Source organism: Acanthopagrus latus, chromosome 8 (assembly GCF_904848185.1).
Source record: "Acanthopagrus latus isolate v.2019 chromosome 8, fAcaLat1.1, whole genome shotgun sequence".
NCBI classification, from domain to species: Eukaryota; Metazoa; Chordata; class Actinopteri; order Spariformes; family Sparidae; genus Acanthopagrus; species Acanthopagrus latus.
In genome coordinates, this window is record NC_051046.1 from 28,690,405 (window position 1) to 28,716,650 (window position 26,246).

The 26,246-nt window shown below is 40.9% G+C and overlaps 1 protein-coding gene across 6 annotated transcripts; it reads left to right on the plus strand.

The window, feature by feature from the left end:
* Positions 1-758: 758 nt before the first annotated feature.
* Positions 759-21,725, plus strand: dnajc24 (DnaJ (Hsp40) homolog, subfamily C, member 24). 6 transcript variants are annotated; one of them, XM_037107988.1, is made up of 6 exons: positions 935-1,148; positions 1,404-1,439; positions 3,108-3,211; positions 10,531-10,666; positions 19,619-19,687; positions 20,820-21,725. In XM_037107988.1, the coding sequence occupies exons 3-6, from the start codon at positions 3,110-3,112 to the stop codon at positions 21,026-21,028; spliced, it is 516 nt and encodes a 171-aa protein (XP_036963883.1). In that variant the 5' UTR covers positions 935-1,148; positions 1,404-1,439; positions 3,108-3,109; the 3' UTR covers positions 21,029-21,725. The 6 variants fall into 6 exon arrangements, with proteins under 6 accessions (XP_036963884.1, XP_036963885.1, XP_036963880.1 ...); XM_037107990.1 differs by lacking the exons at positions 935-1,148; positions 1,404-1,439 and adding an exon at positions 760-910 and having other exon boundaries at positions 19,624-19,687; positions 20,820-20,926; XM_037107985.1 differs by lacking the exons at positions 935-1,148; positions 1,404-1,439 and adding an exon at positions 761-910.
* Positions 21,726-26,246: the final 4,521 nt, after the last annotated feature.

The following is a 26,246-nucleotide window of genomic DNA, read 5'->3' on the forward strand; positions in this document are numbered from 1 at the left end:
TTCAGGGCAGCTGTACAGAACTGCATGAGAGTTAATGAGGTGGCAACTATGGCCCCCACTCTGACGGTGAATATTTTGTCACCAGACTAATTGAGCATTTAATTCACCTAAAATGAAGGAATAATTAACTGCCCAGCAATGTCAGATGCCCTATATCCCCTCTCCCCTCCCTCCCACTGTGGTCTCGTTAAAGAGCCTTAAGTGGGTGAGAAACAGGAAATCAGATCATAAAGGTGTCATTGTGTCACCTCTTCTCTTCTGTTCCCATTTCAATTAACAGATCTCTCCTAGTAAGCATCGTCAGGACAGACTTCCCTGCATGTGGTCTTGGCATCAGCATTAAACACGATGATCATGGACTTCATGAAGATCATTTCACACAGTTACATGTAATCTGTCTAATTTTATTCATTCTTTAGTATTATTCCAACAGAAGAACTCAGATCATATCTTATTAAACAAGATGTACTGAAGTGGTATAAATAATACATTGAAAATAAGACCTTGAAAAGGTCTTTGGAAAACAACAAAGCCAGGTCAATCTTTTTTCAGGACCCTATATTTTAGTGTGATAGATAGATAGATAGATAGATAGATAGATAGATAGATAGATAGATAGATCTAGGTTACTATTGCATCATAAGAATTCGTGTAAAAATGGCAGTATAACAAAAACAGTATGTACAGGTGGTACATAAATATTGTACGGGACTCGTGTTGCTTTTGTCGTCTTACCTACAGCTGTAGTGAGGTCACAGTTATTCTAAAAAGGAGAAAGACAAAAGACCGGAAGTCTTCGCTCTCACCAGCGGAACTCTGCAGGCGGACCAAACGTACAGGCTGTTTTCAGGGGGACTCATAACATCGCGGAACACCATGTCGGCTCTCAGATGACAGCCTGATTTTGAAGGTTTGTTCACATCTTTACACTCAGAGCACACATATTAACAGCGATAGTACGGGCACAGACTGCTCTGTGCTCAGTTAGCGGCACAATGAGCCCACACCGGAAACACGAGCCGCTCGTTTGGCTGCGCGTGCTGCCATCACTGCGCGGCGCTAAATACCGTCACTGCGATCCACGCGGACAGAGTTCCCAAAGACTTACCGGAGCTGGCTGGGCTCATCTGCACCCTGCGGTGTGACAGGTGATCATTCGACAGGGCTGTGGGGGGCAGACTGAACCGGGAGGTCTGAGTCACGACCACTGAGCAGTCTCCATGCTTGTCTGTCCTCACAGCTCCTAGACATGAGACGGTTTTACCGAATATGTTGTTATTCACTACTGACGGACAGATTCGTATTTTAATGAGATAAGAAAACAAAGGATCCAAATTCAAGTCCGGAAATTGACATTTGTTTTAATGTAGTGTAATGTCATTGTTTAATGATTTTATTTGCAGTATCAAGCTCCTGAACCAACTCCTAATTTAAGACTGGTAAGCTCTTAAAAATGGGTGTGAGTGTCATTCACTGGTCAATGACTTTTTTAGTTTTTAAATGTGCATTGAATTAAAAGGCTGGTATCATCGGTATGGTAATTGGTGTCTGCAGAAATTGGCTTTAAAATCAATCAGATATTTATGATGTTAAAAATGATACCTGCATTGATTGCTCAGCATGGGTTATGCGAGGGAGAGCCAGAACGCGTTCATTCAACGCTACACATTTTATTGGCCATCTCAAGAGCCGCCATCCCAACCATTACAACACATCTTTGACAATGGACAAGGAGAAACATCAGGTACCTGCTGGGACAAAAACTCATCAGCAGCTTCTTCAGGAGTCCGTGGATAAAGCCAGAAAATATAACCTTTACCATTCAAGGCAATAAAGGCATCATTTAGAAACTGTTGGAGTATAGGCTATTGCTCTGTACAATAAGTGGTGGTTCTTTGTTGAGAATGTTGGATTTAGCAGTTTAGTGGACTACAGTGAGCCATGTGGCACGCTTCCCAGTCAGAGGTATTTTTCTGATATAATTTTACGTCTTACCTTGATTGCAAGCGGTCGTTTACAGCACCATTGAGAAGCTTACTGCTGAGGTCACTTTGGTAAGTTTGACCTCAGACATCTGCACAAATGCTGTTAGCCCCGTTTGCATGCTGAGCCATGGCACAATGGATATTTGAAGACCTCGTGCTAAAATGGCTGTCCTTCAGTCACAAGAGTGCAGTGTTTTGTTACAGAGAGAGAAAGGAAGCAGTCCAGACACCTGAAACCTGAGATGTGAAATTTGTAAATGTCACCATACTATGGCGGTTATTGGTTTAATGCTTTTGGGCATATGATTACTGTAGGACTTACAAGCAAGAGGGTGACTAGGCTGTGAAATGGTGAAATGAAAATTTTAAATAGGGCGTGTTAGGGCGTTTCAATTTACACAATAAATATCATTGTCGTGATAGGAGACTTGATACTGTCTGAGACTTTGGATATGTCAGAAGTGTTGTCTTCTTGGTTTAAAGGCTGCATTACAGTAAAATGATGTCATTCTCTGAACTTATCAGGCTGTTTTACTTGTTCTATTTCTAATACTGACTTGTCTTAAAGTGACCCAAATAAAAGCATGTAGCCTTTCAGCTGAACCTAATGCTTAACTTACAAACTTACATCTGATCTGTCGGGTGTACTGAAACACATTGTAAGCTATGAACTCGATGCTTCCTCTTTAATATGTTACCAGTGCTGAACCTCTGCTGCTGTAGTGCCCATCGGTTGTAATGTCTGCCCTTGGACTGCAGATTTATTCAAAAGCAAAACAATATCTGCAGATATTAGTACTGTGTTGACTTAAAGATTTCTATCTGTGTGATACCTGTCGAGTCTGTTTTTCATTGGGTTCAAGACATTTACAAGTTACAGCTTTTAACGGTTTGATTTGTTGCATACTGATTGATTTTATCCTGCTCTGCCAGCCAGGACACAAATGCAGTCTTACTCTGTATATTATTTCACTCATTCATTATGTCAAACTGCTCTGAAAAAGGAGGCTCTAGGTGAATTGGAATGGAATGACTAAAAGGCCATTGGGGAGAGCTTTAATTCTACATTAGAGGTTTGTGTAATTGATGCGTTAGTCAGATGTCAGTGTTGTGTTGCTGCAGGGATGTCGGAAGCAGCAGAGAAGGACCTGTATGCTGTCCTGGGAGCCAGCTCCTCAGACTCAGTCCATCAGCTCAAACACAGATATCAGCAGCTGGCCTTACAGGTACATATACTCCTCTGTCTCTCTCTGTGTCGCTGTGCCACTGTGAAACACAGCATGTGGATATTCTCTTTGCCCGCAGGACTACTCTGACTACTAAAACTGAGGCACATTTTCGCTAAACAATTATCATGGCCAAAATAATTCACAGTAACACTATTATTGTGATATGTAGCCACACTGCAGCTGGTAGAGTGTCTCATCTCTCATCTCAGCTCTGATCTGTCGTCCCCTCTAACACCATTATGTGCAGCAGCAGGAGCCATGCACTGTGGTAGTAGCTAGCTGGTAACTACGTCTTCTTCGTGCCTTTTCTTTACTTTTATGGTAGATGGCAACCAACGGCGCATGAGTAAGGAACAGTAGTGATCTAAGAGGCGCAGGAATATTGTCATGATATTATCATATGTGTATTATCAACACAATACCAATAATGTTTTATTATTATTATTATTATTTGTATTATCGTCTGGGCCACCAGAATCATAAAAGACCCCACCCATCCCAACCACAGACTGTTCTGCCTTCTGCTCTCAGACCGAGGGTATCAATCTGTATGCAGCAGAACATCCAGGTTCTGCAAAAGCTTCTTCCCCACTGCAACAAGACTCATGAAGCTTGGTTCAATAATGAATTTATTAAAGGTCTTCTTAAAATGTGACCAAATCAACGAAACCATGTGAGTGAGTTGCCTAGCAACCGAGAACAGGAGAGGACGCTGGCGCTGCCTGTTCACTGCTTCTCCTTACTCTTTTTCTCTTTTTCAGTTTGTTTGACTTACTGGTTTAACTGAGAAAATAGTCTACAGTAGTGTACTTGTTACCACGATTGTTGTAACCGAATTTGACGTCTGTCCACCCATCTACTACCGTCGTGCTCCCGTGCCGGCAGTTGACAGCAGATTGGCCTCCTGATTAACTGACGTTCAGCTGCTGCCAGTTAACCACTTTTCAGAGACTCCCATCTCCATCCAGCCTGCCATCACAGGATATACACCTGGATAGCCTGTTGCCGCTCATCAAACTCATCAAACTATTAGCCAGCTGCCCCTCTCAATAGGCTCGCAGCGGACACCAACTGCCAACTGCTAGCTTAGCAGCTAACGAGACGGCTACAGTCTTCCCTGCCACAACCGGACTGCTGGCACTAGGTTCTCTCGTTCCACCAAGACCAGCTGGTCTCCTGGTCCTGCCTCCTCCTGTTACACTGCCGATGAGCCTTTGTTGCTACCCCATGTCCACGGCTAACGGCGAAAAGACAGACACCCTTCGCGACTGGCATGATGTTGAATTACTCCACCGCCCAACTGAGGACATTCAACAATTGCACGACTCCAACGTGCATCTCAATCATCAAACATCTTGGACTTCTCCCCCGACCCCGTTACATTCACAGGAGCTCCCGTCCAAAGTTTGCTTACTCCCACCTGCTCGCACCTGTTAAGACCAGCACAGTCAGTTTCTCCCGTTCAGCACCCTGGTTCACTAGTGAACTGTGAGAAATGAACACAGCTTGGCGTGCTTTGGAGCGGCGTTACAAAGCCTCTGAACTCACTGTACATAAACAAGCCTATCGGGAACACCAAAGGGCCTTCTCAAAATCCCTACTCCAACATCATAAAAGAGAGTCCTGGAAACTCTAAGCAGCTATTCTCCATTAACCATCTCCTCAAGCCACAAACAGCCCTGCACATAGAAACTACAAAAGGACATTGCAATAATTTCATTGGCTTTTTTCAGCTCAAAAATTGACTCCATCCGTGCCGTCCTATCTGGCTGTCTCTCCACTCTACCTATCCTGACTTTCGACCCACAGTCTGGGATCTCCCAGTCTGTCCACTGCTTCCCTTTAGTCTCACAGCAAGAGGTTGAGGACATCATCAGAAGGATAATACACTCTACTTGTGCCCTCGACGCCTTTCCTACAGCCCTGGTGAAAACAAACATCTCTGTCACCACAGTGATAAACCACTCCATCCAGGCTGCCTATGTTCCATCTGCCCTAAAAACTGCCATAATCAGACCTGTCCTTAAAAAGCCCTCCTTGGACCCTGAAATCCTTGCCAACTACAGGCCCATTTCCAACCTTCAATTTCTCTCCAAGGTACTACAAAAAGCAGTTTCTGCCTACCGACAGGATCACCTGAAACACAACGACCTTTACGAAAGGTTTCAGTCTGGTTTTCGCCCCCCCACAGCACTGAAACAGCTCTGATGAGGGTCACAAACGACCTGCTGATGATGATGGAGACTGGCTAACCCTCTCTCCTCATCCTCCTTGACTTGTCTGCAGCATTCGACACTGTGGACAACTGTATACTTCTCAACCAGCTACATCACACTGTCGGACTCACTGACACCACTCTCAACTGGTTTCACTCTTATCTTACCGACAGGACAGAGTATGTCTCTATTGGAGGTGCAAGATCAGGGACACACACTGTCACCTGTGGGGTCCCTCAAGGGTCAGTCTCTGGCCCCACACTCTACATGCCCCCTCCCATTTGTCCACGCAACACGGCATTATACTCCAGCAATGCCGTGTGTTTGACGCACTTAGCAGCACCGGTGCTAGCATTAGCACAGCTGGTAAAATTAAACAACTGGCTAACGTCGTGTGATAATGATAGAAATGAGGTTGATTTCGATAAAACATCAGAATTGCTAAATCCTTATCAATATACATCCCTAACATCACCACTATCCACACTCACAACCTGTCTGGAGGAGATAAAGGAATTGAGCTCCAAAACAGAAGTCATACTTGTTGGCACCCCAGACCAGATCCAGTCATCCTCCATAACCAGCATTATGTTTTCCGGGCAGGTCATTCCCCTCTCCACGTCCGTCACTCGCCTTGGTGTCATATTTGACCCTCACCTCACCTCAAATGCCTCTGCAAAAACTCCTTCCATCACCTCAGAAATATTGCCAAACTCTCACCCTCGCTCTCCTTTCCTGACACCTGAATCTCATCCACCCCTTTGTCTCCTCCAGGCTGGACTACTGCAACACACTACTCATTGGAACCCCTAGCAAGAGCATGCTGCTAGGATCCTGATGAGAGTGCGCAAATATGAACACATCACACTCATCCTCCATTCACTTCTCTGGCTTCCAATCTCCGCCAGGATTGATTACAAGGTCTCCATCCTCACTCATCAGTGCATCCATGGCAACGCCCCCTCCTATCTCAAAGAACTGCTAACCCCACAAACCTCATCTCAATCCCCCCGCTCGACCAACTCTCACCGTCTCTAAACCCCCAGGACTAAGTTCCGCACTATAGGAGACCGAGCATTCTGTTCTGCTGCCCCTCATCTATGGAACAGCCCCCCTGATTACCTATGGGCACCACAGACTGTTGAATGTTTTAATAAAAAAGGACTTAAATTTTCCTTTTTAGCAGATCCTATAGTCAAAGCAACTATGACCTCGAAGTTGTTTTTTTACTAATGTTTTATTCTTGCTCTTCCTGTAGCACTTTGAGATTTGTAAAATGAAAGTAAAGTACTTTACAAATTAAATATATTGTTATCATTATTATTGTTATTATTAATAATATTGTATTATTATTATTATTATTATTATTATTATTATTATTATTATTATTATTATTATTATTATTATTATTATGAATGATTCTGATTGATAATAGCTGATGTCTTTTCTGGGCCCATTTTAACAGCGTGTGTTTGATAAGTAGGTCTCAGGCTTCCTGTGTGAATGTGTTAGGGTTAGAAAAAAAAAGTCTGTGCCAGGCCGACAACAAATTTAGTTGAACTCACTGATTCGGTCAAGAGGAGTGGTTAGAATTCAGCCAGGGGATGACCAGAAGCTTGTGGATGGATATTAAAAGAGGCTCAGAGATCTATAATAAATTCATTATTGAACCAAACTTAATGAATCTTTTCAGACAAAGTAGTTTGTGTTCCTCGCATTACATCTCAGAAAAATGAGAGCTGTAGAAATCATTAGAACTCTAGACTGCCATGATTTAATCATGTTCTTTACACGTTGATGTAAACTTTTGACTTCAACTGTTTATTCTATTTTCCTAATCAATTTATCGGTCAATAATTTTTACAATTTTATTCAAAAATAAAATATTGCTCGTACATTGAATAAGGAAGAAAACATTTAAGCTTTTTCTAAAGTGCAGGCCTTAAAAACCTGCTCCAATCTTAAGTTGAAAAGAGCTGATCAGCAACGTTTGAATAATGATAAAGAAAAACATGAAACACACACTTAGTCTTGAACATGCTTTGCAATACCAAATGGCTTCAACAACAGGCAATGGAGGTATAACTGGGCTATGGAGAAATTGTTCTGAAAGAATACATGCACTTAGTCCACTCCTTCATCATATTTAGTATACAAGAACTTGCAAAAATTAGGGATGTCCCAATCACGTTTTTTTTTTTTACCACATCCCGATCCGAGTCATTTAGTATTTAGTAAATGCCGTTACTGAGTCCCAGTCTGATACTAAGCCTTAACTTATATTTTCCTGGATAATACAGCTGCCTTAAGAAAAATAATAGTCCTTAATAGATAGGGGGCCCAGCCCGAGGGACCGAGGGAAGGTGTATGCAGGCAGACGTGTTTCATAGGACCAGTGGTGCTAGAAACCCTATTGTTAATGTAAAGATTTTTTTTCTCCAGCTAAAAGTGGTGCTGCAGGCTAAACCATGCAAGGGAGGGCGGTGCAATTTGGAGGGTTGGTCCAGACTCCTGCATGCACCTCAAAAAAGAACAAAACATATATTTGCCTGCAGGGGGTGCTATAACCTTCGCCAGCGTGTTTTTGCCTATAACTCCCACACCGTATGTCGCACATTCAGAAACCTTGTATCCCCTGATTCCCTGAATGGAGCTGGATCACTTTGGAATTGGCCACACTCACTTCCGCCTAGAAAGATTTTTGGCAAAATCGCAAATCTGGAAAACCTACTTTTTCGAACTCTTCCTTGGGATTTTGTCTGATCTGCGTGAAACTTGGCACGTATACTCATCAGCTGGACCTGATCTTAAGTTATCAAAAGAACTTTGCTTGGCCAAAAAATGCGCAAATTATTAACAAATTTCTGTTTTATATCCCGGTCAAACTAAACACTATTAACACCAAATTTAAAGGAGTCATCGCCTGGTTTTTTACGTATCCAGTCCCCCTTGGATCGCTTTGCATCAATTCTTAGAACTTATTAGAAAAAAAAAAAAACAAACAAACATAGAGCTTGTTCTGACACTTTTTCATACCACGACTTTCTCACGCGAGGTTTTGACTGGTCCGGATGTGCATTGTATTAATATCAATTGATGGTGTCCGATTACAAACATCCACAATGCAGAGCAACACATCGCGGACAAAATATGTATCAAAGTTTATACTAGTCCCGTTAGCATCTAGTGTTAGTGCGATTAGTAGTTAGCTGCTGCCCTGACTGCTAAACAGACAGCGGTAAACTGTCATTTCAGGGTCTCAGAAAATAAAGCATAACCTTACACAAGCTGCGAGACTTACCGATTACACTGCAGGTGCATCCTTGGTAGTTGGAATTGCCCCCTTTTTTAAACGAAAGGTTGAAGCCATCTTCACCTGGTATTTCCTCAAATTTGTGAAAGAGTCTGTGGTAAAGTGTTTACCACAAACATGAAGAGCGGCAGGGAGGGTGACAGGAACATTGCTGTCATATATAAAATTGATCCACTGGTCCCTGGTGGTTTGGTCCGCCGATGCAGGGATACTGAAAACAAATAGTGTGTTGATTTTGGCAACTGACCACAGCGCAGTTTACATGCGAGTGATGTTTAGACATCTTGTTCTCCTCAGTAATGTCGGCGGCACTTGGTGATTTCAGGTAGCAGACAGGGGGGTTATGCAAGTAGCCTCCTGCGGTAACGTCACCACAGGAGCAGAGTCGAAGCCTCGTGTTTTAGGAATGTGCACCCTTGTGTGCTGTTCAGAAAAAGAGCCAAAGTAAAAAAAACTGAGCCACAAAACTCACTGCTAAAGAGTTTTTCTGCTTTTTTGAACACTTTTATTGAACAATTTAAATGTACAGAACTACAAGGTATACAATAATAATCAGCACATCGGTGACATAAATAATAAATAAATCAAAGATTTAGTACAAAAAAAATAAGAAACATTAATAATGATGATAATAAAAAGGAAAGGAAAAATAAAATGAATAATAAATAAATAGACAGTTCAAACAGGGGCTTCAGGGAAAAACTATTCATAATGACTCAGTAAGGTATTACTTTTTTTTGTTATTTAACAAAATCAGAGATTTATGCAAAGAGCTTAGTTCCAGGAGAAAAGGAGCAAATTTAGGTAGTGATTTTGTGAATTTTTGTTTGTGAATAAAACTTTTTGCATATAGGATAACAAAGTTTGTCAGGTGTTTGAAAGAATTATCTTCTGGGTTAAAATAGTAGCAATTAACATCTTTAAGGGTAATAAAGTAGACAGAGGTAGCAGCATCAAAAAATAAGATTCAACATCAGTCCAACTTTTTAGATATATCACAATAAAAAAATAAATGTCAAATTATTTCTGTATTGTGATTACAAAAAGTTAGATATGCAGTATTTGTGGGGTAGAAGCCAAGCTCTTCCCCAGTATGTCCTCTATTTGGGACCTCCAGTAAAACTTGCCTCTAGGCACAGCTCTATTCATTCTTTGAAAACACTAGCAAATATGTTTATTATACTTTCTATCTGTTAGTTCAGTTCCACTCAGCATCCGTACAGGTTGACTTGTTTTATATTTACTTTAACTCAAGTGGCTTTTTATAAGTTATATGTTTTTTTTTTTATTTTATAAGTATAGTTTTATAAGTAACTCTTTAGGGATAGCACGAGTTACAGCAATAAATTCTCTGAAGGGAACAGGAAAACTGTATATAGACATAAAATGTTCATAAGGTTTTGCAGGTAAATGTGAGACATTTGCAGAGCACATGTCTGCATCATCAAGTCTGGAAACCATAAAGTGCGTTTGCTGAAGTCAGTACATGACATGAGCAAAGAGAAGTGCCGTGATTAGTGGAAAGAGCAGGACTACAGTGTGTAGTCAAATTTGCAGGAAAGTTGCGATGATTTGACAAAATTGCATGGTCCCAAAAAATTCATGGTGAATTTGCATCAGTTGGTGCCGTCATAACTTGGAGGGACTGCTAAACAGTGTTGTAACAGAGGCATGCCCAGTGAAATAAAGGGGTAAGTTGGTCATATGAAGTTGGTGTCTTTCAAAATGTAAACTTTCTAATGTGCAATTCCTGGTGTGTATGTGTATTTGTGTTTGTGCATACACAGTACCACCCTGACCGTCTTGGAGGGGAGGGATCTTTGGAAGTAGAGTCGGGTGTGAAGAAGTTTCTGGAGGTGGATGCAGCCTGGAGGATCCTTAGTGACCAGAACACCAGGAGACATTATGACCTGCAGCGCAGAGGTGGGACTTCACATTTTGTTTTATCGCGAAAGTCAAGATTTACTTTTAGGAAAGAAGTCTCGGTCTCGGATGATTTGGTTTTATTTTGTTACTGCAAGTGGAATTTGGTCGATTTGTCAAAAGTCCCAATACTGCTGTCTGTGTTGAGTAATACATTACTTATTACACTACTTTTTAGTTATTTACTTACTTACAAAATGCCCAAATAACAATAGATATACATATTTTTAATTGTAAACTTAGTCATATGAGACACAGCAGATTTATACCTTCTATAATGTCGTCTATAATGACATGACAAGACAAAAGTCTTTTAATTTTAGTCTACACAACAAAGAATGCATGGACATATGATTCGGGAATGTGAATTCAAAGTGTGCTTGAGGATTGGGCTTCATCATTAGGCCTATCAAATATGGCTCATTTCAGTCACACAGAGACTTAGAGCTGGGGTTAATAATCCAGTTCAGAAACATGTTTCATTGTATTTGTATAAAATCTCTTAACATCCAGATGGCATCAAAATATGAAATTATTTTGAAAAAAAAGGAAAACAATTCATCATCTGTGGCAGCGACAGGGCTGTAATACCTCCATTCAATCAACTTTAGCAGCCTGAAGTTATTGACAGGTAGCCTACCTGTCTATCAATCTGTCCTTACCTGCCCACCCTGCACTGACTCCACCCACTCACTGCACATGACCAGAGTCTACACACCACTGCTGCAGCTGTGAGCTTAGTGTTTGTGGACAAGAATGGCAGACAAAGTACAAAGACACTTTTCATTAGCAGCAGTACCTACGGCAGTGTGTACTGCCAAACAGAGCAAGAGAAGAGAGACCGAACTGGAGAAGATTACAGACAAAAAGGAACTGGATAGTTCAAGAGGTGAAACGAGAGTCAACACTGATCAGCGATGGAGACAAATGATGGAGTCGAAGACCTGAACATGGACGCCATGTTAGCTTACATGTTACATGCCTAAAAAGTGTCTAATATTTCCATACTGAAATAATATTGGCATTATGACTATGATGATTCTTCATTTGGCTATGTTTTGGTGCCCTCTCAGCACTTGGTGCCCTGCGCACAGCGTGTGATGCGCGTGGTGGGAGCTGTGGCGATGCATGCATGGTTTGGGGGGAGTGGCTTTGGAGAGAGGCCTGAGTGCAGGGGGCGGGGTTCACTGTCTGGATATTTTAAACAAATCTAACCTGGGCTTGACAGGTTTTGCAATTTCCCGACCCTTTAACAAAGGACTTATAGGCTTGGCTATATTAAACACACACCGAGCCTGTATTAATATGGAAATGCACAGTGTGGATGGGTTCTTAAGGAAAGAACAAAAAGCCCTTCATGTCGGGGTTAATGCATTTAATATTTATTTTTATACACTAATAGGGAATTAGGGTTAAATGTGGCCATCAATAATAATTAGTGATTATCAGGGATAATTGTTAATTAAGATGGATAATAAAATCCAATTTACACAAGATCACCTTGGGAGGTGGATATTGCAGTGGTAGCGAGGTGCATGATTGTCCATGGATGTTGAATAATACAATATACAAAATAGTGAGAGCACAGCTTATTGTTTAATAAACAATTGAATGTAACATTTTTGCCTGCTTATCTGCCTGATTGATAGTTTTATTGATCACTGAGATAACTTTGACTTGGAATGAAGTTGTTCAAATACAAAAAAAGTTTTGATGTAGTTAAGCTACTTTTGCCATGTTGCTGTAGCTTAGCTTGCTACATATTTCTGGGGGGTAGCTTTGGTGTAGTGAAGCTTAATTATTAATAATGTAGAGTAACTGGTAGCTTATCTCACTACACTCTCCAAGTAGCTTGCCCAACACTGATAATTGGTGACACCCTCCTCAGCTAACCTCAGGGGACCATGGGCAACGATTGTACCAAGTTTTGCCTAAATCGACCAAGGCGATGTTCAGATATTAAAATCTCAAAGTTTAAGAGTGCCATCTAGTGGCCATGTCCCCAAATTTTGCACAGAGCCTAAAGGGAATGTGTAGAATTACCGACCCAAGTGTCATGTCAATCAGACACACCAGTGTGGAGATATGCAACACTTCCTGTTTTTGTGTAAAAAAATGATTCATTCTTAACTTTGGTATTGCAGTGAATTGCAGGTCTGTGACCTGTTTGGGCCCTAATAACACTAAAACATAGACCCAGACCAAATATGTTACATGCAATACATCAACCAACGTTAAACAATCCTGTGCCTAGCTGTGCTATGTTATGCTATGCTGCGTGCCATCTAGGCCCAGTTCAACATTACCAGTCTTTGAAGAAAAGGTTCTGGTGGTTCCTTGGCTGATGAGGAGAAGTTCGTAATCCCAATTTTGAACAATGCTGTTCTTGCTGTGCAATGTCCAATGAAAGAAGGTGGATGGAGGAAAGTGGTTTCAACTTTCCTTTGCAGGGATAGCAGCTTGGTGCTGACTTGTTGTATATAGCCAGGCCAGTTGGGGGAGAGCTGGAGAAGAGAGAGGAGAGCTGGAATTTTGACTACCTGTTATGAGGAGAGTCTGACCCTGACCAATAGTAGCTCAAAGGTGGGTCTCTTGGCAGTCTTTGCAGCTAGGTGTGAAGATTGGGGAATTCTGGGGATCTGAGTTTAGTTCAGAGTCCATTTTAAAATCCACAATGAATGCATCCCAAAAGTGTTACATGACATAACTGTGGTACTATATTAATGAAATGATATGGAATAGTAAAATAATGTGGAATATAACGATAATTGTGTCTTGTGGACATTGAATAAACTGAAACAGTTATAATTGAATACTTTTTTCAACCTGTCCCTGAATATGTGTATTACCAGTCACCTGCCAGCTGATGTAATTTCCACTGCCCTTTTCAGTTTGAAATAGATAACATTTCTGACATGAACTGTTAAAATATGGATTTCTATCACCAAGATATGAGTGATTTTCATGATAATGTTATTCACAGATTCAAGTCAATTAGTGGAATTACACATAATAAGCAGAGCAGAGAGACACACAGCAATTGTGTTAAAAATGTTATTGTAAGGAGAAGGGAATTTTGTTCTTCTGGCTGTTGTTATGTCCAAGTCTAATACCTCAATTTTCAGGAGATCAGAAACTCCTCCCTATTATTCCCTCCTGATCTCTGGCACCTGCTGGGAGGCCTTTAAGAGCTCCGGGTAGCTCCACCCACTTGCTCTCTCTCACACTGCAGCTTGGGCCTGCTGCAATGCTGCCAGGCTCCACCATTGGTTTTCTTTGTTATCCATGGTTTGTCTTTTGTGGTGCAATAAATGTTTCTTTGACTGCATTTGATTGTTGTTTCCAGTGTTGCTACCCAAGAGCCGGGGTCGTAACACTGTACACTGAGGGATTTTAAAAACTTATTTTGCTGTTGAAGCCTTGATGACCATCACACGCGCCCACAAAAGTAAATAAGCACAATATGCAGATTATGTCTTCATTGGTCTAACTTACTGGGAAAGAAACAATATCTGAAATGGTTGCTAAGATGTGTAGTGAGTATTCCATGAGTCTATGAATAAATGAATAATAATAATAATGAAAAAAAACACAAAATTATTGGATAGAAATACAATTATTGTGGTATTGTAGTGTGAAAAGTTTGCATCTTACACTCAACAGAGGGCTGTAGTCAGCTTGATTCACACAGGTCACAGTGGATTCCATATGTCACCCAGAGTCACTGGGGGGGAAAAAAAAAAAAAAACTATTTAAATGCATTAATACATAAGAAATAGCAGTTGTTTTATGTTGGTATATGAGTGTATTCCTCCTAAAAGTTGCAGCCTTGCCCTCACCATTCATCCTATTTTAAAGTATCAGTAGTTTAGCAGTGATTATTCCTCACACATTGTAACACTAATTAAAACACAAGCAAAGTTTAGCACTAATTATTCATGGTTCAACATCATTATCACTGTCAAACTGTGCAACTTGATAATGACTGTTTCCTCAAGAGTGAACTGTAAAAAGACTGTGAATATCCATCTGTTCGCTGTCTTCCATCATCTGTCAGTCCTGCAATGATCAATAATGATCACGATGTGAGGAATATTGTTTGCTACTTGGGATATCTACAGTGATTGGCACTTGTCATTGTAATTTAGTTGTATTGGTGAGAAATGGAACAATCAGGGCTTATTTTGTTGTTGTTATTTTGAATGTGGTGTCCAGGTTACCTGGCGTCCTCTGTTACCATGGTTACAAGCCTGCTGGTGCACAGCAGGCTCCTCTGTGGGAGGAGCTTTGAAGGCAGGGCTGCAGCAGAGCAGAGAGGATGGAGGGACCTGGGAGCTGTGCTTATTCCATCCTTGCAGAATCTTTTCTCTAAACATTTTGGACAATTCTATTGACTTGCCATATTTCTAACATGCAGTGAAACTTCACCATTGACAGTCCAGGTATATGAGGTGTTCTATTTCAAGCACACCTGATGCAACTAATGAAGCCCTTAATTTGTTTCATTATGTGTGCTAGAGAAAACACCTGATTTGCAAATGTGTGCTCTTATGAGGAATTCTGTTCAGGGGGTTGAATATATTTGAAAAAAACCGTAGTCATTGAAAGTAGGATTTACTGTTGAATTCAGATAAAATCCTTGTAATATTAGTTTTATTCAACTATTTAAACTTTTCTTGTGTAATTTGTTTATTGCAATCACCTGAACATTTTGCCAATAAACCTAAAATGCAATGGGAGTTGAATAATTGCAACTGTATGTTAATATGACTGCTTCAGCTGATATTTAACTTAAACAGCTCTTCTGTGAAGTTAAATATGCAACATTAATATGAAGTTAATATGTGCTATTGCGAGTATTACTGTAACCACCACCATCATAGCCTTGTAGTTAAAATGAGGCTATGCAGGAGCATGATTGACACTTCTCTGACACTCCCCCTGGCTCTGATTGGTTGTGTTGCTTCAGGAGCGGTGGATTCTTACAAATAAAACTGGACCCACAGACAGTGGATTTGTACACAGTTGATCTGTATTTTATTCTGGTGTAAGATCATAATGTCAATTTTTGCAAATATAACCAAAAAATAGTTACAGACTACAGCTTTAATTAGCTGTGGCAGTGTGCAGTATACCCACATCAACATGTGATAAAACATTAACCAGTGGTGCAGGTATACCATGTAGAGCTACAGTCGGCATTGCACATACCCACTTTTAAATCCCTCTGATGCACGTCCTTGTTACATTGTTTGAGGGGACTATATGTACTTGCATACTCGTGGACACAACCGTCACTAATTCAACTGCTGCTCCTCATGGATTCAAGCTGTTATTTTTCAAATTCTAATCCAAGACAACACCTTAGGCTGTAAGGACTAGGGCTATTGGTACCTGTTGTTGATTTAGTTCAAATATGTTACGTTTAATTCCCACGTGGCCTACTTTATTCAATGCCTTGGATTAGTCAGCCGCGCACACAGCTATTATTACTTGTTTGCTTCTACTTTCCTGTCTCTAGTGTACCTGCTTTTGAAGCCCAAAACAGAGGAATGTTTTTTAAAAAAAAAAAAGTTAAAACAACATAGTAGTAGTGTTACAAAGGCTTTTGTCCTTAGTAAAGTAAACAAAAAAACAGTGCAGTAGGGCTAAATGCATGAATAAAAATATATATATCCCTACACAAATAAGTACAGTGTAAAATATAGCTCATATTTTTAGACTGCTTTTGAACAGGCCTAGAATAGATTTTTTTCCCTAATCTTTTTCCCAGGACAGGGACAATCCCATCACAAACTGAGACAGTGTTTGCAGCACCTCATCAATGCTGATATTTTTTTTTGATGTTTCTTGTGTCATATGGTCACATCATGAGCACCTGCACAATATTGTGTTGGTCCTGCTTTTGTTGCCAAAACAGCCCTGACCCGTCGAGGCATGGACTCCATTAGACTCCTGAAGTTGTGCTGTGGTATCTGGCACTAAGATGTGACCAGCAGATCCTTTAAGTCCTGTAAGTAACGAGGTGGGGCCTCCATGGATCAGACTTGTTTGGATTGAGATCTGGGGAATTTGGAGGCCAAGTCAACACCTCAGACTCATTGTTGTGCTCCTCAAACCATTCCTGAACCTTTTTTTGCTTTGTGGCACGGCGCATTAACCTGCTGAAAGAGGCCACAGCCATCAAGGAATACCATTTCCATGAAAGAGTGTACAGGGTCTGCAACAATGCTGAGGTAGGTGGTACGTGTCAAAGTAACATCCACATGGATGGCAGGACCCAAGGTTTTCCCAGCAGAACATTGCTCAAAACATCACACTGCCCCCGCCACTTGCCTTTTTCCCATAGTGCATCCTGTGCCATGTGTTCCCCAGCTAAGCGGCCATCCACTTGATGTAAAAGAAAATGTGATTCATCAGCCCAGAACACCTTCTTCCATTGCTCTGTGGTCCAGTTCTGATGCTCATGTTATAACAATAAAGATTTGCACTTCCCCACAAACATAATAAATCCCTGCAAACGTAATTGTTATTACATTTGTGGGAAACTGCGTGTTACGTTTGTAGTTTGTAGTAGGCAGCGGCTATTACGTTTGTGGAAAAACAGATGTTGCTTACTGTTCATAGCCCCTACTATTTACAACACCAAGATCTAGTTAACAGGCTAGCAAAATACAGGTTTTTCTGGTGGCAGTGCAATAAACTAATCCTAATTTTAGATAGTCCTAAATAACAAAGTCATATCCAACTGGGATTTTGATTCTGATGCACAATAATCCGCTAATTAATGCACTTTCAACACATGCTTTGATACGGACTGAGCCAGGGAGGATTGTGTCCTCTGAAGGAGAAATATCAGTGTCAAAAACAGGTTTTAGTGGGCCACAGTGGCACATGAGCTTGCACATTGGAGACATCTATTGGCTGAGCTCAGGTCAACTTCGGTTAAGACCTGGGCTAACTTGGATGGGGATAATATTTTTTAATCATGCTGCTTCTCTTCACTTTTCCAATGTTACTGCACCAAATAGATTTAATGATGTGGTTGTCCTGCTCAAAAAAACCAAGGGTGCTCTGGTCAGGATGTTGGGGGCATCACTAGTCACTGATTGCTGGAAGCAGTATTGGCTGATACTGATCACCATTCACTGATCAAACAGATGATGCTCTTTTTTTGCCACCTATAGCTGTTAGTTATAGGGGCATAGTTTAGTGTAGGGGCATTAAAATGTTGTGGAAATAAATATTTATAGTAATTTTATATTGATTTAGATAAAAAGATTCAGAATTCATTAATATAGAATTTAGGCAAAACTAAGTGTCTCAGTCTAAAGTGTCCCAGTCTTTGAATTGATGTATTTTTGCCCTGAAGACAGTTCTCCACCATCTGGTCACTATTTGTCCCTGGCTGCATTCATATCTGACAGAAGGTTGATAAATTGTACACTGATGTAGTGTCTAACTCCAAAGTCCTAGTAAACTGTACTCAGCTAAAATAGTCTACTTCAGTACATTTATTTCGTGTAAACTTGTTGTGTTGTCTCATTATACTGTGGTTCACAGTCCTGCCTTGTGCCTCCAATGTAAGCTCTTTGCTCAATCAGCTGTTAGCACTGTTACCAGAAGCATCCTTCTGCTTGGGACAACAAAAAATGTACTTATCCCAAATAGACAATCCCAAATGCTGTTTGCAAAACGTTGCTCATTACCCAGCCCAAGACCTAACGTTCTGAGAATCATTTCGTCATACCAAGCCATCTATCCCCTCAGTCACTAACGTCTGGCTGGCAGGATCTTGCTAATTTGTTGTGCTGGTTAAACCCAAGAGGGCACTGAAAATCCATATTGATATTGACAGGAGGCAAGTCAGTTAACTGTTAGCAGCTGGTGAGCAGTAGAGTCCTGTGTGGCATTTTGGCAGCACACAGATTAATTGTCTAGTGTGTTTATCTGATCATAAACCTGATTGAGAGGTTCTAAATGGGGTTACACCAGGGTGCAAGACTGGCGCCAAAGCAAGGAGACAGCTAGGGTTTCTGGAGGACTTAACACCTGCAATCACACATGAGTCTGCTCTGATCCAATGCGGATTACTGGTGGAAGGACATTTGGGGGATTAATAAGTGTGTTTGTCTCAACTCTCACCTCAGAACCCATATCCACTCTTGGGTGGAATGTACTGTGATCAGTCTCTCCACATCCATGTTGAGTTGTTGACTGCTAACTTGAGGTGAAATGACTTTACTTCATGAATGGACAGAGAGGAGAATGATTAAAGAAGAGACTGGAGGGAAATAACCAGAGTGCGTGGTGAGTGTTGAGTTGAGTCAGAGGCTGGACTGAACACAGACACTCAGACCCATCACAGCATTGAAATGGGATGTAACAATAAACAATTTTTTTGTTATTCAGCTATAGTTGTTTGTTGAGTCTCATTTTCAGGTAATAAAATTCAATGCTTTGGGTTGGTGATGCATGGCATCAGAGGTCTTAGTGATTGTTTAAGCTCATTAAACAGATCATATTTCACCAGAATTTCTCTCATTTGTCTGAGAAATGGACCAGCACCAACAGAAACATTGCTTTACAGACATGTACAGCTGAGTATCATAAGTGTAACAGTGGAAATGTATTCTGTGACAGCTTATAACTTGGCCAAGAGGTGAAATATAAAGAAAGAAAAGCAGAGGCCCAAGAACAGAGCCCACAGCTCCAGTCTGTCATTGATCATTTTCAATCAGAAAATAGTTTTGGGGAAAAACCTTTTGAAGTCAGTGCTGACTCACTTCCATGTTTTAGTAAAACAAACTGCAACTTATGTCTTTGCTCCAGTCCTGCCTCATCCAGTCCCTGGATGAAGACTGATATATGTGAAGTCGCAATACCTTTACATAGTACTGCTAGTCTTCCTTCTTTAATACTGTATATAATATGATGTATTTTTTCCTCCAGCACAGGAACTGAAACAGGACTGGCCAGTGGATTCTACAGTCTATCTCGAGGACATGACCTGGGACCAGGGTAACTACGCACCATGTACATTAAAACACATGTGACACTCAAGCCTGATTATAAAATCGACATTTGCTACATTGTGACTAGTTAGTCTTTCACTAAACTCACTTACCTGTGGCACTTACCTGTGGCTTGGGTGCAGTTGCTGGGTTCGGTATGGTTGGGACTGATCCTTTTACGAGGGTCAGTGTCGAGGCAAATCTGCTTTGCACTGACCCTCGTTACTGAAGCAGTCTGATGTGAAGTGGTTAGCACACGCAAAAATTTCACCTCGGGGATTAACTCCCCCTCTCAGATATCTCCTGTCACCACGCAGAGGAGGTCGGCCTATTATAATGACACCTTTCATTTCATAACGAAAGGAGCAGATTCTAAACAGTCTGTAGGAGCACCATCTTACCAGTGGGTGGGCTGCAGAGACCATGCAGGAATCACTTGTTTTCCTCTTTCTGGGAGTTGGCAGGCTCAGGGAGGACCAGCTTATATATGTAGAGACCAGAGAAAATGTGTTTTTCATAATATGGGACCTTTAAATATCTAGATCATAATATCTACAGTGCTCAGCATAAATGAGTACACCCCCTTTGAAAAGTAATATTTTAAACAATATCTCAATGAACACAAAACAATTTCCAAAATGTTGAATATATATAAGTTTAATATAACATCTGTTAAACTTATAACATGAAAGTAAGGTCAATGACATAATTCAGATTACACATGAAGGGGTTTTCTACACCCTTTTATAGTCAACTGTCTGCTGGTCACCTGTGTAATGAATAATTAGACTTACCTGTGGTTGATTATTATTAAATTAGACATTTGTAGTCTAAAGTTTAGCCTCGCTCCAGAGACTTTCAGTGGGGTGTACTCATTTTTGCATCACCCTAATTTGAGTAAAACTTAAAATTTTGTTCTCTAAGTTATATTATTAAGTTAAACAGATGTTATATACAACTTAGTCTTGTCAACATTTTGGAGATTGTTTTTGTGTGCATTGAGATATTGTTTAAAATATTACTTTTCAAAGGGGGTGTACTCATTTACACTGAGCACTGTATATATTCATGCTCACTGTTTGATTAAGGCATGTACATCCTTAGTTTTCCCTATTAAATATAGTTTTGTGTCGTTTCAGATGAGGGTGTGCACACGTATAGTTGTCGCTGTGGAGGAGGCTACATCGTCTCAGAGGCAGAAGTGGAGGAGGAAACAAAAAGAAGGCAGCAGGGTGATACAGAGGAAGAAGAGCACAGAGGAGTGGTTGTCTGCTGTGATACTTGTTCCCTCAGTGTTTATGTCACATGGTCATTACATACAAAGGCTCAAATGTTGAATTGTCAATAATAATACTTGTTTGGAAACCTTTCACCTGTTACGCTGCTGAGCTTGACTACAAAACAATGACGTTACCCATCAAATCGAAGCATGATGTTGGTTGTTTGAGGTAGATAGTGGGAGACTAAGAAAATGTATTTTTATAGTAAAGCACCTTTCAGGAGTAGATATCACAAAGTGCTTCACAATACAGAATGAAAGAGGAAATACTGTACCCTACCATAATACAGTTATGACATCAAGCTATGGACATAAAAAGAATAAGCTGGGTGTAGTGTTCCACAGCTGGTAGAAAACCAAAGGAGCGAACCAAACCAGCCAACATGTTGATCAAGACTCAGGTCCTTGGAACAAGAGTTCCCTTCTCATCTCAGACTTTGTGTTCAAATCTCCATCACCTTTATAAGGTCAGCGTCAGGGCTGTCTCACTGACAACAGGCTGTGTATGTGTGAAGATGAATGTTACTTAGCTGCCCTCCCTTTAGTGAAAAATGGCTTATTAGCAGTGATGGATGTGAACACCACATGGAGGGTAAGGGCAAGTGCATGTGTGATCTGACCTATGCCACTTTTGGGGATGAACTATGAAGGTATTATTGGTGCAAAAGTTTTGAGCACCTATAACAGAGGAATTTTTAGTTGTGTACAGTGATTGTGTATGTGTATCAGTAAATGTGGTCGTGGTGTGTGGTCACACACACTATGAGTTGTGTACTTGTAGATTTTTTTCTCTCCACAAATACAACACAACACAGTTTCCAGCAGTTTTCGGGTGCAACATCAGGGCAGGACCCTCAAATTCAAGCATGAGAAAAAAGACATACACCAACCCCTCACATGGGGCTGAGAGGGAGGTTTTGCAATGATTACACATTCATAATACACCAATAATAACATACTGTGTAAATAATTGTGTAAATCAATCACTATGAAATCATTAGCTTTTATTTCACAACATGATAGAAGTGCAGTGTAAATTGTTAATGACTTGCAGTCCATGCCGGTGTTACGGGTCTCAGGGATGGGAGAAAGCAGGTAAAGCAGGGGAATGAGGGCACAGTTCAAAGTTTCCTTTCCAGATTAACTCTCTGTATGATTTATTTAACGACATGTGTCATAACAGTCACATAAGCACAGAGGATATCATTTGACCTCATCTGTGTCCTAAGCAGTATATGAATCTTGAACTACTTATGGAACCTTTTTTTTTTTTTTTTTTTTTTTCCTTCACGTCGTCATTTACTTTGAAATCCGGAAGCATACCTTCATGATAACTTCAGTTTATTACCAGGAATAATTACTGTAAAAGTGTCATAAATCTCATGGGTCTGATGTGAGACTGCAGTCACTACCAGAGCGGTTTCATTACGATTACCGAAAATGTTAGTAGATTTGCGCACTAGAAAACAACATGCAGCCGATTTGACCAAGCTAACGCAAACCACGGCTGGCTTGACTGTAGTTTCTAACGACGAGATTGACACTAGCTAAAGCTAGCTTCGGTGAAGCTAAAGGGAGACACTGTAATAACTGCTCATTGCTAGGACAGGAGCTACAGCATAGAAACACAAATTGTCAGGTTTGCTTGAAGTTTGCCAGCTGACATGTCCACCTTTACAAAACTGTGCAGGCGAGACCCACCGCTGAACAATCGTTAGCCTGCTAGCTAGCAGGAGACGCTAGCCCTTTTTAGATAGAAAAGGCGGCAATGTGCCGGCCTGTCTTTCTAAGACCGAGGTGTAATATTCCTCCTTTTCCAAAAGCCACCTCTGAGGTAGGCGTAAACATGTGACGTGACGTGAAGCTCAAAGTTGGGCTGTGAACAGTGACAATGAATTTGTCTTCAAAATAAGAGCTTTACTGGGTTCTTAGCGGGGGGCTTTTAATTTGAAAGTAGCAACCGTCCTTAGCTTGCCAACGCAACAACAAGCTAACACAACCAAAATGCTACAGAGACCGAGGAGACGCTGCATCTCCTGGATCTCTGCAGCTGTCCAGTTGTTCATCTTAATGTCCGCGGATGAAGTGATGGACTGACTGCTGTGATCAGCTGTTTCTTGGTTTTAAAACTCCCCGGCTGTGGGTCGCACAACAGTGCAGGTCATTGACACCTCCACTCATCTCACTAGAAGCTGGTACATTTCCGCCTCGTTTTTAGATAGCAGGTGAGGCGGAAATAAGTGTACTCTCTGAGGCGGAAAATTGGCGGAACAAAACAGACCCCCAGTTTGCCGCCTCTGTCTAAAACCGCGGACCGAGCCGCCAAAAAGACGGGCAAATTGGCGGCTTGGTGCTCTGTCTAAAAACGGCTACTGTCTCTGCTGTTGTTAGTTTAGCATGTGCTCAAGCCACCCTCCCCTCTGATTGGCTGTGGGACAAAAATCCCCTCTCCTCTGATTGGCTGTGGGATCAGTCGATCTCAGCTCAGCACCTGCCTTTTGCACCATAGACTGAATGCACAGATAGTTTTGCACCACATATCTCAGTGGAGGCGCGATTTGTGATTTGTAGTTGAAGGAAACAGAATCTGTGACTTATGGGGGAGATTTGTGCACTTGTACTTATCGATTTGTCTTTGTGTTTTAAAACAACAGATTTTTATGTATTTTGGTGATAGATTATTTGACATGCATTGAACATTCATTGCACAAGTTCCCATTCAGATTTGCACATATTAAAATTTTGTCCACAAGTTCACATTGTCTGTTACAGGTGCACAAATATGTTTTGCACCAAATATACTACAACAATTTGTGCACCTGTAATAAAGAATTTGTGAATGTGTAAGTGTTGTGTTGTATTTGTGGAGAGAAAAAAATCTACAAGTACACAACTCATAGAGAATGTGACTACACATTTACTGATGTACATACACAATCACTGCACACAATGACAAATTCCTCTGTTACAGGTGCTCAAAACTTTTGCACCAATAATACCTTCATAGCAAACACCAGAGGACTGTATTTGCATGAAAATACCTAGTAGTCCAGGGCCTTGTCCACACATACCAAAAACAATCTTTTTTCCTCCATCTTCTTCGGCATTGTTTCAAGAATATTTGCGTCCAAACAGATCCACTGAAAACGACTCAAAACACTGTAGTTCATATTCCAGGCCTCTAGGTGGCGCTTGAAATTCACCAAAAACGGAGAAGAAGAGACGGAGCATGCACATAAAGCTTGCAGGGTTTAAACAGACAGACAGTAGACGGAGAAACCGAACACAACAAGAAGAAGATGAAAATGGCAAGTGCAAGGAAACCAAAATCTTTTGTGTGGAACGACAATGAGGTCGAACTGCTGCTGCGACTCACACTCAACTACAAGGCGAGTAAGTTGCAAGAAACACAAACACAAGCAGTAGTCCGCCATTGTTGTTGCTGTTGTTATGAGACATTACAGGGTTCAGAGGTCGAAGGCTATAGGTCAAGGGGTGGGCCGATGGCGTCATCGATATGGAAAGGGCTGCATTTTCGGATTTTTCCACCCTGAAACCAGGTTTCAAAAAAGTGCATTTTCAGGCGCTGCGGATTTTCAGGATCCATGTGGACGATCGACGAAAGCAATGCAAAACATGTATTTACACTAAAGAGAGTTTCTGTATGGACAGGGCCCAGGTCTGTGGTTTGTCCACACGGGCTAATTTTGAAGTGTTGAAGGTTAGGTAGACCTATTTTTATACAAATACAGTCCTGACTCTGGTGTGTGTCCCCAAAGGTGGCATAAATCAGAGCACACACAACCCTGCTCACTGTGTCTATAAACGGGGTGGCCCAGCAGCTTTGAAGGGAGAGGGCTAACATGCACTGTCAGAAAACAAACAAAAAATGGCTCCAAAACAAACAAAAAATATGCTCAATAATGATGACAATAATAACAATGATAATAACACACAGAGGGAGGGAGGAGAGTGTGATGTCACTCTCTGCTCAGGGTGTATTTACTAACTTTACATAGAAATAGCTATTTCCTGACATCTAGCGAGGCTGAACGTTATATATGGAGCTATAAGTCTTTCACCTCTGAGTGTGGGTACCTGGGTTTAAAAATCTCTGATGTTTATGAATCAGAAGCTGTCTATTACATTTTGAATTCTGTTTCTGTCCTATTGACAAACTGATCGCTCATAGTTGTCAAAGTATAAAAATATATATTAAAAAAATATATAATTACACTGAAAACAAAATTGTTACTGTTGCCCTCTTTCTATCTTACATTGTGTATAGCACATAAAATGCAATTACTTACCCGAAAGACCCAAATAGAATCTTCTGCCAATTGTAATTATACTTACTACACAATACCACATATGATTGTGTGTGTGATAATACGGCCACTGCTTTGCTGTGGACAGATTTACAGGAAGTCCAGTGATACCATTATGGGGATGGGTCTGAGTTTAGGTGATCCCGAAGCAGGAGAGGGTAACATTCTATTACCTGGAGAGTGCATGGTGTGAGGTTTGCCCTCAGAGTGAGGAGTGTCTGTACACTCGGGTCCTTTGCTACATGTCTGAACCTGCCGCGTAGCTGGCATGATGCTGATAAGCATACCTGATGCTCATCAACCACATCACACACACCAATTCATAACTGCTAGATACCTGTGTATTCACAACCAGAGAGCAGGTGACAATGTACATTTTCATACTGTTTGAATTACTTTATGCATTTCTTGTTAAAAGCATTCTGGTATTTAAACAAAATGATTTTAGTTTCGGAGTGTAGATCACCTTATCATTATACCTCTGTTGTTAATGAACTGTTGATTGATTTTACCTGAGGACACACCTGCTCTCATGGCAGATATTAGAGCAGGTATCTCAGCATCATCAACAGGTGTGTTCTGTAGTTTAAACTGTGGGTTTAAAAAAAAAAAAAAATCATTTCTGATTGTTGTCCAATGATTATATTATTATTATCATTATAGTATATTATTGTAGTTATAATTTTCATAACATGTATACATACATAAATTGATGCCAATCATTTTAAAGGTCCCATGTGATACTGCTTTTCATCAATTTCACACAGCTGTCAGAAGTCCAGCAACACTGTATTCAATATGCATTGCCCCAAACCCATCTGTGGTCCTGAATTTCAGCTGTCTAGAAGTCGCTCAAGTGAGCTCTACAGAGAGCAGACTGTTTCAATGCTAATAAGCTCCGTCTGTCAACACCTGCCTTGCCTGCTGCACGCCCCTCTCAGGGAGAGGATGTCGCTTGC